The 16230-nt window shown below is 38.1% G+C and overlaps 2 protein-coding genes across 13 annotated transcripts in view; one reads left to right on the top strand and one right to left on the bottom strand.

Moving 5' to 3' along the window:
* Nucleotides 1–16230, top strand: part of unc-104 (kinesin family member unc-104) — a 120413-nt gene that overhangs the window by 19284 nt on the left and 84899 nt on the right. The window lies entirely within an intron of this gene.
* Nucleotides 4855–16200, bottom strand: LOC117991459 (15-hydroxyprostaglandin dehydrogenase [NAD(+)]-like). Its single transcript, XM_034979057.2, has 6 exons — nt 16096–16200; nt 15414–15647; nt 13886–14059; nt 12849–13003; nt 12281–12432; nt 4855–4946 (listed from the first exon to the last, which is right to left on the bottom strand). The coding sequence occupies exons 1-6, from the start codon at nt 16198–16200 to the stop codon at nt 4855–4857; spliced, it is 912 nt and encodes a 303-aa protein (XP_034834948.2).

Genomic DNA, 16230 nt, shown 5'->3' with positions numbered 1-16230 from the left:
CAAGTTTCCGCATTAAAGATTACCCGTTACATTAAAGAGTTCCCGCGGGATTAAAAAAAACTTAAATCCATGCGGACGAAATCGCGGGCATCATCTAGTTTTAAATAAGATGTCTGATAGCAATAGCACCAATCTGCCCCGGGATACAACAAACTAGACTAACTAAATAAACAGAGGGATTCTGTTTACGTGTTGCTTGTTATCTTAGGACATCAAATATTGTACTTTGTAATATTTGTGTCAAATATGTACCCAGTATCCCAACATATATACCTTCTTATCTACTTTTAGGATAAACACAATAAAATACTTGCTACTAGAGTCTAAGGATCTCGTCCACGTCTATTTAAGTTTTCCTAAGTCCTGTGGGTTTTGATTTTCTGGGATAGAAATTAATATCTCCGGAGTTGTCTGTGTCCGGGCCGTAAGGACGAAGTCGCGGGCATCAGCTAGTAAAGAATAATTATATAATGTTGGTTATATAGAAGTAATTTCAATTGTTGTGAAAAGCTGCACAGTAAGGAATCTATGCAATGTCCTGCCATGAATACCATGTCCCTGCGAAACCTTGAACCGTAGTCATTTATATCTTTGATCTCGCTGATTATGAAATCTTCTAAATATTATATAAAAGGAAAAGCTGACTCACTGACTGACTGATGTATCAACGCACAGCTCAAACTACTGGACGGATCGGGCTGAATTCGGCATGAAGATAGCTATCTTATGACGTAGGCATCCGCTAAGGATTTTTGAAAATTCAACTCCTAAGGGGGTGAAATAGGGGTTTGAAATTTGTGTAGTCCACGCGGACGAAGTCGCGGGCATAAGCTAGTTATCTATAAATAATTAAATTATCTAGAAAAACACACTATTCGAAATAATTCAATAAACTTGAAACAACCTTTAAGCGTCTATATGCTTAAGTTCTTTACTTTAGAGATGAGCCCAAGGTCAGGTATTCCTAGGCCTAATTAGGATTTTATTATTATAGAATTAGGCCTACTGGACCGCGTATAATTCAATTGAATTACATTTCGTCTCAAGTACTACATATAAGTACAGACTGCAGATAGAGTGGCTTGCAGAAAAAAAAGCACCTGGCCGTCAAAAGTGGTCCTTTATTGAAGTGACCCGAGATAAGTAGACGGAAATCAAAGAAATTGCGTAAGTCTGCAAAAGTTTTCTTCGGATAGCCACCGCGTGGTGATTGAATCACACAATGCATAATAGATGTAGATATGTATCTTGAAAAATCCAGTCAAGTGCGAGTCGTACTCGCACATGAACAGTTCCGTACCATCGAGCAAGAAATAACACTTTTTTTGTGATGTAATCACAATTTCACGGTTTACGGATTTTTTCCTTTCAGACAGACAAAACGAAGTGATCCTATAAGGGTTTCTTTTTTCTCCGGGGACACGGATCCCTAAAAAGAAACTTATTATTATAAGTATAACTTAGTAGTATAAGTAGCTTTAAATTTAAATAATAATTATGTATTTACGCTGTTGATTACTTTCAAATAAACAAAATAAATAAAAATAAAATTAAAAGATTTTCTCGCGAACAAAAACGAGATGTAAAGTTTTGTACGGAAACTCCCATTTCCAACTTTTACAGACACATTTACCAAATAGAAGTCCGATCCGATAAACCCATTCATGGTCTGACGAGTTCCATATAAAGACGTCATATGAAACGTGGGCGTCGAATTTGGGTCTACGTATGAAGTGTGTGCCAATATGTGCAACATATTTCACCTTAACCTTTACCCTACCCGTATATTATTCGGGACGTATGTTTAGGATAGATTTCTATCCAAAGTTTGATCTATTAATAGAGCCTTTTGGAATATTTACACATCTATAGCCAGCCCTATAGGTATGCAAATTTTAAGTACATCACTAAAATACACTGTTACAATTTATGTATGTAACTAAGTAGGTAAATAAAAGTCAATAAGGTAGGTATACCATATTTCTCTCCCTTTCTTCTTTTTGGTCGCATTTTAAATATCGTAATTAGTGCCTACGTAGCGCTGTTGAAGCTTTTCCACTCTTTACGCGTCTCGGTTTTTTTTTACACAAAAATGTATAAAAATCATATTTTACATGTAGGAGAAACCGGCTTTGCTCACGTATTTAATCGACGTTAGCCCGACTAGTTTCGAACCCAACCGAGTTCTTTTTCACGGGGACTTCGCGAACGCGTCGCTAACTAATTAACTAACGTCTAACGGCTAACGTCGACTAAAAAGTGAGTAAAGCCGGTTTCTCCTACATGTATAATGGAAATCACTCACGATAGTTTAAACGCTAACATATATTTTATATTCTTTTATACATTTTGTGATAAATAATATATCGTATTAGACCGCAGACACTCAAATTATATTCATTGGATACTGAATTTCATAAAAGGCGTCGGTGAAAGCGCGTGGGTGGCGAATGATTGGCTTTCTTACAAAGTTTTATTGGAATATGCCTATCTAACTTAATGATTTACGTCATAGGTATAACTTTTTGATAAATATTTTGCTTTGTGGGCCCACACATCTCTGTCATCATCATCTTAACCCATCGCCGGCCCATCACACTGAGCACGGGGCTTCCGCTCAGAATGAAAAGGGTTTAGGACATAGCTCCACCACGCTGGCCAAATGCAGATTTGCAGAGTTTACACTTTCTTAATCCTTTGAGAACATTATGGAGAACTTCAGGCAAGCATGGTTTCCTCACAACATTTTCTTTTACCGTTAAAGCAATTGATAATTATACTATGTTTATTCACATTGTATAGACGTAGAATTACAGTCATCTCCATTTATCATTGTGAAAATTTATGTCCTTTTCATTTAGTCAATAATTGTTCCACAATTGGGTATTTGCCTGTGTACTTACAAAATAATTTATTTCTCAGTGATTATTAAGAAGAGTCTTCCAAAATATGTAAAATCCACGTCCTTTGTTAGTTTTAAGTGTTAATAAGTTAATTATAAATTAATTGCTTAAAACGCTCATAACTGTGAAAAGCTAGAGATGCGCGTCCGCTAAACCAGTAAGATATACCTACCTAATTGCTTTTCGCCTATTGTGTTGCAACTAAATCGTATGATTGTACACCCTCTATAAATACAACTGCATCGATGTTACTTTCATAGACTAGAGTAGTGGATTCCAATTATGTTCTGATAAAAAAGATCTTTAAAAGAGGAACCAGGCTATTTTTAGTGCGTGACAGGTCGAGATGGCAACCGATGAAGCGAGGGGACGCGGACGCCCCGCACACCCGCACGTCACCCGCGCTCACCCGTACCGAATTAACGCAGGTGCTGTGCGGGGCGTTCCCTCCACGATTACCATCTCGACCTATCGCGTACTATACCTAAAAAACTAAAATTCTAAATATTTGTTCAAACAATTAAAGTAAGTAAATTAAACAAAGAATTTGTATTCTAAAGTGGTTCTTGAAGGTTAATTAGCCTTATTCGCACACAATTTGCCCAGTAATTAAGACTTGACGCCATTTCTTCCCACGCGTCTGCATTATTTACGTAAATTCATCTAGCAGTGGGGGCGCTTAGGGCTGTTTGTCCTTTAATTAAAACCCCAGTGGGGCACATATAACAACATTTGTACAATTAAATCTCAGCCGCACTGTTTGAAACAAAAGATTCTCTGTATCTGATTCGGTCTATACTCTGTCCACGGAGAGAATTTAGTACAGGGCTCTCTCTGTTACAAATGACAAAGACAAAAAACCGGCCCAGTGCGAGTCAAACTCGCGCACCGAGTAGGTACTCGATAAATCAAACTATTATGAATAAAAATAAATAAAAATCTGTTTTAGAATGCACAGGTAAAGCCCTTTCATATTATGATACCCCACTTGGTATAGTTATCTTACTTTGAAATTGAAAATAGGTAATATTTGTTCATGAACACATTTTAATTTTTTTTCTGTGATGTAATCACAAATTCACTATTTTCGGATTTATTCCTTTACTTGTGCTATAAGACCTACCTATTCACCCAATTTCATGACTCTAGGTCAACGGGAAGTACCCTATAGGTTTTCTTGACAGCCACGACGACGAACAGACGGACAGACAGATAGACAGACAACAAAGTGATCCTATAAGGGTTCCGTTTTTCCTTTTGAGGTACGGAACCCTAAAAACTCAATGGATGTTAACCATTTTAAGTCATAAAAAAACTATGTTTTCGAATTGAATTTCGAATGATTTTGAAAACATTTTTGTAATTGGTTGGCCACTCAATCACTCAACGTAGAAAAACCATACTACGAACTTTCAGCTTTAATAAAGCACTTTTTCAAAATTGCCTATCTCGCTAGCTAGTAGCTACTTAAAAACAAAGAAAAATCAAAATATATTTGTTTGCAAGTTTCAGTTTTCGGGCGCCGGCGGGTCGCACTCGAGAAATCGATGTTAAACTACTGCCTTCCAACCCCTTGGCAAAAACACGCAACTCTGTACGGGAAATTACCACCGCTACCTCGAGCTAGCCTATTTTTGAACCCTTTCTAGCATAATAAGCTTTAAGAGGTCCTTTGTAAGAGTACTGTATTTCTGTGGGCCTTTGTAAAAGTGTCGTCATCATCATCATCATCATCATCATCTTCGGAAGTCCACGGTTAGACATAGGCCTTCCCTAAAAAGCGCCACCACACCTGGTCCTCAGCCTTCCTCGTCCAGCCACTTCCCGCCAGCCTCTTTATATCGGTCCATCGTGCTGGAGGGCGTCCCACACTACGCTTGCTTGAACGCGGTCTCCACTCAAGGACTCTCCGGCTGCAACGGCCATCGCCTCTAAGACAGGCATGACCTGCTCACTGCCACTTCAGCTTGCTAATAGTTTGGACTATGTCAGAGACTTTGGTTCTCCTGCGGATCTTCTCATTTCGGAAAAGTGTTGTGGGACCTTCAAAAGAAAAGTGAATAGGCAACTTCTAATAGTAGAAACAGAGATAGGCTACTTTTTATTCCGGAAAATCAAAGACTTCCCACGGGATTAAAAAAAAAGAATCTTCACGTCACGGGCATTCATCTAGTATATACAGGGTTAAAAAGATCCTTTTTCACGTGTAACAGCTCTATCGCCATTAAACATGAATAGGACAAGGGAATACGTATGAAATGCTCAGGGATAAGGGGATTAGCTGAATGATCATTTATATGACAGTAACATATGAATTTTGTGCGATGTTATTTCAGAGGGATTTCTATACAAGCGCCTTGTTTATATTCCATTCCACACGGTCGCTTTTTTGATTGAATAAATATGAACTAAGCTACATTAATCTTGGGACCGTACATTGATTACTTCATACATTTTTTTCGTACTGCTGATCTCATAATGTTCGTTTCATTAGGAGATAGATATACAGGAGATAGATATACGTGGAGGGCACATGTCTTATCTGACTTAATCCGCTCTGCAACAAACACGCCTGTCTCCGTGTGTGCACATAATTCCACCAACAGAAGTCGCTGGAGGGAGATCGCACGAGCAGCTTGTGAAGAATTCATAGCCACGTCCACTCTGTCAAGAGTGAACGATTGAGAAGAAGAAGAATACATGAGATATATCGATTTATTTGGTGGTATGAACTATGAAGTAAGGGTTGATAGCGGAGGCGTATTATGCAGCGGCCGCGCTGTCCGTTCAGACAATCTTTCGTTTCGTGGGTTACAGGTAAGAGCAGTACCTAATACCTATACCCTGTCGTCCAGTATTTAACATGTTTATGAACTGCACTGCTGCATGAGCAGCAATAACTGTGGCAGTGCCAGGTAATGTGCGCCACTTGACTGAGACGGCTCGTGGGGTAGAGTTCGGGTTGCGGTAGAGTGACAGCGAAGTTGAATCACAGAATACTTCAACTGTCACTCTCCCTCAACCAGTGCCCTACCTCATCACTACCCATATTATAAATGCGAAAGTGTGTTTGTTTGTTGGTTTATCCTTCAATCACGTCGCAACGGTGCAACGGATTGACGTGATTTTGCATGGGTATAGATAAAGACCTGGAGAGTGACATAGGCTTTTTATCCCGGAAAATCAAAGAGTTCTCAAGGGATTTAAAAAAACCTAATTCCACGCGGATGAAGTCACGGGCATCAGCTAGTAGTTATTTAATTGTAAGAAAAGAGTAAGAAATATCGGTCGTTCATTTACTCCCAGCGACCGCTCCTCGTATATCCATCTCCGTCCGTCTTTTCATCGAACTGCATCGTAAACAAACCGAGGGACGAACTAAGGAGTCACAAATTGCAAGAAAACGTCTATAAATTGCGGCAACGTAGCTCTCCCTCGAGAGTCGAGACCTTATTCGATACACGTTCCTACTTACCTATTTTCTGTTAACGTCTTTACGGCGTTTTCCATATTATCTGATCTGATGTCAAGAAAATTGGAGTTTACTTCAGATTTTTTGCCCAGGTCGGTCGTTTTGTCGGTCCGTGCGAGTTCGTCATTCGAGAACCTATTTTATAAGTATAGTGCATACATTTTGAGAACGCACTTTGCCATTTTTGCTTTATGTGTCAACTATCATGTCAAAATTACGATTTTCTTAGTCCTAGAAAAAGGGCTTATTCCACCTTCCTAAATCCTACGTCCTAAATGGTATAGTTATCGTCAAACTAGCCAACTTTGCCATTTAATGATACTTGGCCCAAAGAGCAATTTATAAGCAAATTCGCTTTGAAATCTTCCCCTCAATCAGTTTTAAATCTTGAGGGTTGTCACATTTCAGGGAAATGTTTCTATTTAAAATTATTTTCACCTACCTATAGTATAAATACTACAATCAAAATTTTGAAACCTGGCTAAGATAGCCTTAAATTATAGTCATGGCATTTTTCACGTGTTTTTAAAAGTTATATTTGGATGAAAAATCGATGTAGGCAATGTTGGCTACAAGTCCGGATTAATTTGCCCGCCATCAAAATGGAACAAATTTTGGTTTAAATGTTAATTTATAAAAAAAAATTACAAAGCGAATTTGCTTATAAATTGCTTTTTGGGCAAAGTATCATTGAATGGCAAAGTTGGTTAGTTCTGTAGTAACTTAAGTTAGTAAAGTACTTTTGATATGACAGTCAATAGATTAAATGTGGCGAGTGCGTTCTCATTTATGCATTACTAGATGATGCCCGCGACTTCGTTCGCGTGGATTTAGATTTTTGAAAATCCCGTGGGAACTCTTTGATTTTCTGAGATAAACGTAGCCGTCCTTTCCAGGGATGCAAGCTATCCTCCGTACCAAATTTCGTCAAAATCGGTTGAACGGTTGGGCCGTGAAAGGCTAGCAGACAGACGGACAGACAGGCAGACACACTTTCGCATTTATAATATTAGTATGGATGTGTCATTGAAAGTTTATCATTTTTATCATTTGTCGGCATTTGTCCATATTATTAAATTCCTTTGACACCCTATACTTACCTAGATACTACAACCGTATCCGTATAAGTGGGTTTTGAGCAACTCTTAGCGTGTTCCAGCTAAAGATCACACTTTATTACCAGGTAAGCATACCGTTAGCTCTGGTACAGAATTTGTAGTTTAATTCCCCCTAGTTTATAAAGAAACGTGATTCGATTCGTTTTATAATCGTATGAAGCTACAGACAATTTACCTTGAAAGGACAAGATCCCTATCTCTTCCCATTAGTTTCCGCACAAACGATCCGAATTAACCTTCAAAGAAATGTACGATCGGTATAATATCGGAGGTCGAATCAAAGACATTGGGCTTTGGCATAGGAATGAGGCTGTGAACTGATTGCCGCGCACGCTGTGTGTGGAGACGCTAGGGTACAATCGGGAGTTCTGGATCACCGGACTGCAATTGATACAATGCGCATTATTATAAAAGTTATTAATAAACTTCAGATAATCTCTTTGATTTCTTCAAATACTAAATAAATTTTTAATTTTATATAATTTGCAGTTGATATTTACAAAATGAAGCCTATAAAAGATCAATGAATTAACAATATCGACTTTAATATATTTTTTGTTTTATTTAGCTTTTTGCTGCGACTTTGCGATTTCGAAATGAAATGAATCAATGAAAGAATTTTCAGAATCTGTTTATTAGTACCGGACATTACCCCCTATTAACTCTTTATAACATTAGTGTAGATTGTAGATTCCAATTGTGCCTGTTGGGCGAACGACTGACACTTTTTATAGAAATTGTCTTAAAAGTTTCCTCACGCACGCTGTGCACGGGAGTCACGGACGCAATGTTCGCAGCAGTCGGTTGTTGTCTTAAACCACCCGCATTTCCGCTTCCTTTATTGAGGTTAGACGGTTAGACTCCATTTCTGGAATCTCAATTATGGAATGACTTTTTATTTGTTAGGTTATAACCTTTGATCTTAATCTGTGACTACCAATTTAGTTTAATACAAAGGCTGAGGTTTCAGACTTCGAAATCGTGTTTACACATTTGTTTTTATTAACTATGATAGATTGATTTCTCAGATTGTTTTAATAAACATATGTTATTTGTAGTTAATTGGTAGGTAGATGTTAGGTTAATTGATTAGTAGAAACGTAGAATGTATATGTTTTAATGAATGCTACACATTTCAACGGTAGTTACTGGATGGACGTACATGTTTATAGGCGTAGCACTTAGAAGCCCGAAATATATAGCACGGACGGATGTGTAGCACGGACAGTAGTGTAGCAGCGAGGAATGTGTAGACTCTGCCTCTTGTGGGTTGTCTCCTAATATGCGATTAGGTTTACTCCATGACCATGTGTATAGCTCTTGTATTAACTTGTTTGTCTAGATTAAAGCTACTTTATTTACCTTTGTAGTCGTAGAGGCACTTCTAGGTAGGTGGATATAGTCAAAGACTAACATTGTCTACTTTCAGTTGGGATTATTCTATGTCAGACCTGACTTGTTATTAATTAAAAAAATAGTTTATTGAGGTTAGACCGTGTAGCGTAAACATAACGTGCGTTTAAGTGGTTAAACGTTCGATCACGCGATTGTGTAATCAAAATCTATAGTCGTTCATATACAATAGGATAGGCTTCTGAATAGACCTAAATAGTTCATAAACAAACACTTTATGTAAGCCTAATATAAAATCCATAGGAAATCCCTAACCTTATTATAAAAGCGAAAGTGTGTTTGTTTGTTGGTTTATCCTTCAATCACGTCGGAACGGAGCAACAGGATTTACGTGATTTTTTGCATGGGTATAGTTAAAGACCTAGAGAGTGACATTGGCTACTTTTTATCCCGGGAAATCAAAGAGTTCTTAAGGGATTTTTAAAAACCTAAATCCACGCGTACGAAGTCGCGGGCATCAGCTAGTTGATTATATATTTCTTTATAATTTTTCACGCACTTCATAAAATGGGGGGAAATTTTAATGCTAAATTAGGTTTTGGACAAACCAAGTGTCATATTAAATTAAAATGTAAGGGGCGTCATGTCTACATCGATAACAAGCCGAAAAAATCCTGATAGGGGGGTTCAGGCAAAAGCTAATTTTTATCGAAGTTAAAGTTTTTATTAGGTTTAAGTCCCAGTTTCGTGTAGATACCTGTCTAAAACGTAAACAAAAAGAAATAAAGGCTCGTAAATAATCTGGAAACAAAAACTAAAATGTTTATTTTTTATTATTTTTGAGAATATTTAAAAGTCATCTCTTACAAATTCTTTTCAAAACAAAACCAGATATTCAACAAAAGGTATGCCTCGAAAGAAACCTCATACCAACCCTTTGTTTCTACGATAGCTTTGTAAGGACGGCTTTTCACAAACTCCATCCATGTAACACTGTCAATCCCACTACCGCGAGCCAGCTGGCGACCAATGGCATTCGGGCTTTGACGTAGGTTTGAGACTTTTTGCATAGAAACTTTTTGCCTTGCAGACAAATATCGCGACAAGAGAAGGAGGTCAGAAATAGATATAATGTGGCTAATTCCGTTGTACACAATCTCTAAACTAAACTAAAATGGCACGTCTAAATCTATTGCTATCCCTTCCATAAAGTTGCTTGCAGAAAAGGATAGCACTAGATTTAAACCTGTTAATTTAGTTTAGTGATTGTGTACAAGGGAATCGGCCCCAGTATGCAACTTTTTAAACGGACTAGTGAAAAAGGAAATGCACAAATAATAATAAGATAATAACAATTAGTTTTTTGTGTAGTAATTTTTTGTCGAACGACTTGTCGTTAGTGTAAGCGTACGGTTAGACAGACGCATGCGCGCTCGTGGGCGGGCGGTCGATACGTGTGACGTCACGCGGCACTTTCAACGGCGCCGGCCCGTCGCACCAATCGATGTGCACGTTTTACAGACGTACGGACGTTTCATTTTTTATTATAACTTTATTTATTAGATATGGAACGCCCTTTCGGCATCAGTTTACCCCTCCACTTTTAATAGTGCAGTGATGATGCAGTCTAAGATAGAAATGGGTTTACTAAGAAGGGGAGTGGTCGTATGATTAAACCCATACCCCTAAACGGTTTCTAGTGTTCTACACGATACCATACTGATACACTAAATCGCTTGGCAGCACAGCTTAGCTTATTGGGTGGTAACCTAGTCATGGCCGTAACCTCCCACCGGAAAAAGGGGTACCTTCAAATCACAGCGCGCTCTGTTGGCTGCATCATCACTTGCCAGCAAGTCTGATTGCAACCGAACGCTAGTATACACATGATTTAAAAAATACTAGCTTACCCGCCCTGGTGGAATTTCTGAAAAAACTTTATTTTTAGTAAGCGTTATAAAGAAAACCTACATTCAAAATCTTTAGTTTTTAAAACCAACTGTTTGAGCTATAAATTAGTAACTGTCAGTAGATTTATTCTTTTATATTTGCGTGCTTTATTGTGGTTTCACCTATTACATACATAATATTTACAAAAATAAACTGAGTTCCATACATGCAACATCTCTCTCAAACTGTTTTCCGTTTTATTTTTAAAACAACCTACAAAACTCATTTTGGTCATATATGAATGTAATTAATTTGAACATATTGTTTTATAAAATTAGTACATAATATACATTTAAGAGACAGACATAATATATTTTCGTGTATCTGTACCCGTAGTACAAGATTTTACGTCTCACCAAACGAAACCAAATTCGAGAGTCGAAATACTTCCGCGTTACAGTAAAATGGACCTAAACAGCCTTGAATTGAAGTCAAATATTCAATGCCACTGATTTTAATTTCGCAATGTTTCCGCTTGGAGCGCTGGCTGTAGAAGTGTAGACAAACTTGAGCTTTAAAACAAGGCATTTAAGAACCAGTTTACTGTAACGCGGAAGTATTTCGACTCTCGAATTTGGTTTGGTTTGGTGTGACGTAAAATCTTGTACTACGGGTACTGTAGATTTGACTTAGTAATCAAAAAGTTTACAGAAGTCGTAGCAAACGCAGCGGAGCTTTCCACGTTCGTAGCATAGGTCGTAGCACGCCTACGTAAATGGATTTTTCACGTCTCGATCGGGAATATTTTACTTGTTCCGCTCGATTGGTTTCGTTCAGTACCCGTAGTACAAGATTTTACGTCTCACCAAACCAAACCAAATTCGAGAGTCGAAATACTTCCGCGTTACAGTAAACTGGATCTTAAATGCCTTGTTTTAAAGCTCAAGTTTGTCTACACTTCTACAGCCAGCGCTCCAAGCGGAAACATTGCGAAATTAAAATCAGTGGCATTGAATATTTGACTTCAATTCAAGGCTGTTTAGGTCCATTTTACTGTAACGCGGAAATATTTCGACTCTCGAATTTGGTTTCGTTTGGTGAGACGTAAAATCTTGTACTACGGGTACAGCTCAACCCTACCATTACCCACTCACACAAATCGTGTATGGACAGACTGGTGTTCCGATAGTAATAAGTAGTTAAATCAAGTTCGCTTGTATGGAGTGTCGGGGATGTGGTTATAGGGACTGTAAACATAATTATTATTAGTTAGGAGATATGACGTACATTAATATTTAATTTAAAAAAGTATTTTAAAGATTTTATCAACCAATAAATCTTTTTTAATATTTATCTTTCTACGCCATACATATTTAATTTAATAATTACTAATTTGGTCCATGAATTATTGGGAATTATTCCACCAAATAACCTTTGCTCTCTACTAACGAATGCTTTAATTTTAGATATTTTTCTAGCAATATCCTAGTTTTATATGAAATCAATATTATGTTATTTAGTAGTAATTTGGAAGCTTTAAGAACCTCTGGGGAGTAAAAGTTTTTCTAGTGGCTGGTAGGCTTCATTCAAGATTGATGTTATGTCCTGCCCTGGTTGATCATATTGTGATATCCACACGGATCCCGGGTTGCCTTCGCGAAACATCTTCAGAAGAGCTTCTACAGCAGAGTCAATCCTGAAAATGAATATAATTTTTACTTTAAGGGTTCCGTATTTATTTAAAAAAAAATTATAGACGTACTTTTCATTTATTATCTAGGCAGGATATAAAGTAGTCTATTTCACTCTCCGTCTTTAATTATATCCATGTAAAAAATCATGCCGATTTGCTCCGTTGCGACGTGATTGAAGGACAAACCAACAAACGAACACTTTTGTAATTATACTAGATGATACCCGCGACTTTGTCGGCGTGACTCGGAACTCTTTGATTTGCCGGGGTAAACAATGCCTAGCCCATGTGTTAAGCCAAGGTATAAGGTATCTACATTATCAGCCAAATCCGTCCGGTAGTTTTTGTGTGAAAGACGCACACACATACAAACTTTCGCATTTATAATATTGGTATTTTATGAGTAGTGATTTATTTACCTTTGAAAAGGAGGATTAGGATTTCTAGTAAAAAACAGATTAGCGAATTTTTGATCAAAAAACCTAGATGCAAGGTTACTCATAAGCGCTGTGGCTGTTGGTCCAAAACTTATCGTCAGTATTCGAACTCCAGTGCTGTCGTAGAATGTAGGAGACTGCAAAATAGGAAAAAAACATATCAAAATAAACTGTCTTAAATACCCCATACTGTGCCAGTTAAAAAACCGGTCAATGTGAGTCGGACTCGCGCATAAAGTGTTCCGTACCATCGTACAAGATATAACGCTATTATAATAATATAGAACACTGCATGTTAATGACAAGTAAATACATTTTTTCGTGAACACACTTTTTCCTTTACTTGTGCTATAAGACCTGCCTAGTGCCTACTTGCCAAATTTCATGATTCTAGGTCAACGGAAAGTACCCTATACGTTTTATTGCCAGACACGACGGACAGATGGACAGGTGGACAGACGGGCAGACAGACAGCAAAGTGATACTAGAAGGGTTCCTTTTTTCCTTTCGAGGTACGGAAGCCAAAAAACACACTTGGATAACAATATCTCGGATAACGTAAGCCCGGTGGCGTAAGGGAGGTTACGCACTCATCCGATCCGAGTACGTAAAAATACGATCCGCAGTAGTCATAGAACAAACTCAAACTCAAATCATTTATTCAGAATTGGTAAAATTTTACGCTTCCTGATTGTCATAAATTTTTATTTGTAAGATGGTATGATATAGGTGATAATTAATACGTACTTAGAACTAAAGCCACGAGAACCATTTCTATTGTAGCTTACGCACTACATCCGACTTCCGTCATCCAATATCTCTTCGTCAACCGTGACAATGTGTGGATGTGCCTCGGATTCAAATCGGACGTACGACGTAGATATATCCTGAATAACTTGGATTTGGATCAGAGATCGGATTAGTGCGTAAGCAATATCCGAGTTCGGTCCGAGGATTTATATCCGTATTTTCAAGGACTGGGATCTGATGAGTGCATAACCGCTCTGATGCTTGCTTACCGAAATGCATCTGCTGAAGTGTAGTACAGCAGCTTTAGAACCACTGTACACCGGTAGGTGCTGCATCCTAACGACCGCAGCAACAGACGATATGTTGATAATGGTGCCGCCTAATTTGTCCTCATCTTTGCGCATATGTCCTATACCTTTCCTCGTGAATGAGACCACACCTTGCTGAAACCACAGAGTATTTAACTTTAGAGAAGTTTCTCGAGCACGCAGCCCAGCGCTCTCTAGACAAACGTAACGTTTTCATTTGAATATCAACCAATCAAACTTGGTAAAATTATGTAGGCACGTCTTAAAAACCCTACTAGAAACTACTTTTCATCCCGAAAAATCAAAGAGTTCCCGCGGGATTTTCAAGAAACTTAAATCCGCGCAGATGCAGTCGCGGGCGTCGTCTAGTTTATTATATAATCCATACTAATATTATAAATGCGAAAGTGTGTCTGTCTGTCTGTCTGTCTGCTAGCCTTTCACAGCCCGTTTAACCGATTTTGACGAAACTTGGTACAGCGATAGCTTGCATCCCGGGGAAGGATAATAGGCCACTTTTTATCCCGGAAAATCAAAGAGTTCCCACGGGATTTTTAAAAACCGAAATCCACGCGGACGAAGTCGCGGGCATCATCTAGTATAGTTATATTTTTGTATCAATATTTGTGGGAATTAATCCATCGATATCTTTAAATTTATCAGGTCCCCTTATATGACTCTTCGCCGATGGCCATGATAAGGTTTTGTTTATTCAAATAGTAACGTTTTCAATGTTATCTTGGAGCATTAGACTTATTGTGTAGGTACGACCTGTACGAGTAGGTATATGTTGGAGAATAATATGTCATTTTGTATTTGTATGGTTATATGTTTTTTGTTAATTATGGAATAGTCTTTGTTTCATCATCATCATCATTATCTCAACCTATCGCCGGCTCCGTACTGAGCAGGGGGTATCCTCTCAAAATCAACAAAGATAATTTGAAGGTACTGTTGACTAGAAAAAATAAATCGGCTTAGTGCAAGTCAGACTCGCACACGAAGGGTTCCGTAATCCTTATCATCGTAGGTACAAGCAACAACAATTTTTATTTTATTTTATGGCGGCCATTTTGATTTTTTTAATATCTGATGTTATAGCAGCATCAGTGGCGGATTATCCCTAAGGCAAAATAGGCAAGTGCCTAGAGGCGCGAGGTTACGAAGAGGCGCGCGCGATCATATAGAGTTGGATTAGCGGGAGTTTGCGCTTCTATTCTATTCAAAACTACCAGCTATGCAATGAGATGATTCCTCGTTCTTTCGAAGTTAGTAAAAAATTTAATATGCCTGCTAGAGGGGCGCCTATGAGGTACTTGCCTCGGGCCCTCTCGACATTTAATCCGCCTCTGAGCAGCATTAGAAATACACATATGGCGAAAATTTCTAATCTCTACCTATTACGGGTTACGAGTTACAGCCCGCTGATAAACAGACGTACGGACGTACAGTAAAGGTTTAGTAGTTTACATATTTAAAGTTCACGTACCCAATTGACATCAGAAGCTGTCCTCCATGCATCTATAGAATCATTCATGATACCTGCGTTGTTAATAATAACGTCTATCCTTTTGAATGCAGCTAGCACTTCTTGAAAGCTGTTTTGGATTTCTTCTTCTTTGCTTACATCACATTTGACAAAGATCACTTTATTTTTATAGGTTTCATTTAGTTTGTCTGCATACAATTTACCCACTTCTGAAACATCTAGTATGGCTATATTCTAAAAATATATATTAATACGTAAGTTATAAAGTTAAAATAAAGAGTTGGCGAAAAACAGTATAGTAACTAGACGTTGTTACGTAAGTAGTTCGAAAAACTGATGGACGTTAGGGTCCCAAGGTATTTCCCTGTAGGTATTGGCATGCAGATAGCTATTATGACGTAGACATACCTACGCTAAGAAAGGTTTTATTGAAAATTCAACCCCTAACGGCGGTTACGCACTCATCCGATCCAAATCCGTGAAAGTACTTTCCGAAGTTGTCATTGAACTATTTGTATGGTAGCTTATGACATATGACGTAGATTTTTTTTTATATCCGTATTTTACTGATTCGGATCGGATGAGTGCGTGATCGCTCTAAGGAGGTAAAATAGGGGTTAGAAATTTGTGTAGTCCACGCGGGTGAAGTCGCGGTTATAAGCTTGTCTATTTATTACCTTACCTCAGCTCCGTATTTTAGGAATGCTTCAGCATACGCTGCCCCTAGTCCAGAGGCGCCTCCAGTAATCAAAACGTTTTTACCTTCAGTTTTTCCTTCTTTTGCCATTATTTACTTTCGTTTCTATATTTTTGTTTT

Source organism: Maniola hyperantus, chromosome 19, assembly GCF_902806685.2.
Source record: "Maniola hyperantus chromosome 19, iAphHyp1.2, whole genome shotgun sequence".
In the NCBI taxonomy this organism is placed as follows: Eukaryota; Metazoa; Arthropoda; class Insecta; order Lepidoptera; family Nymphalidae; genus Maniola; species Maniola hyperantus.
Note: the sequence above shows the minus strand (reverse complement) of the source record. Positions and strands in the feature narration are given on the sequence as shown.

What these genes read in the sequence shown, in the direction of transcription:
- LOC117991459 (XM_034979057.2), bottom strand. Translation starts at nt 16,200, where the DNA reads ATGGCAAAAGAAGGAAAAACTGAAGGTAAAAACGTTTTGATTACTGGA. An exon ending in ACTTCAGCAGATGCATTTCG is followed by an intron (nt 13,004 to 13,885) that starts GTAAGCAAGCAT and finishes CCTATTTTGCAG; the next exon opens with TCTCCTACATTCTACGACAG. An exon ending in CCTAATCCTCCTTTTCAAAG is followed by an intron (nt 12,433 to 12,848) that starts GTAAATAAATCA and finishes ATTCATTTTCAG; the next exon opens with GATTGACTCTGCTGTAGAAG.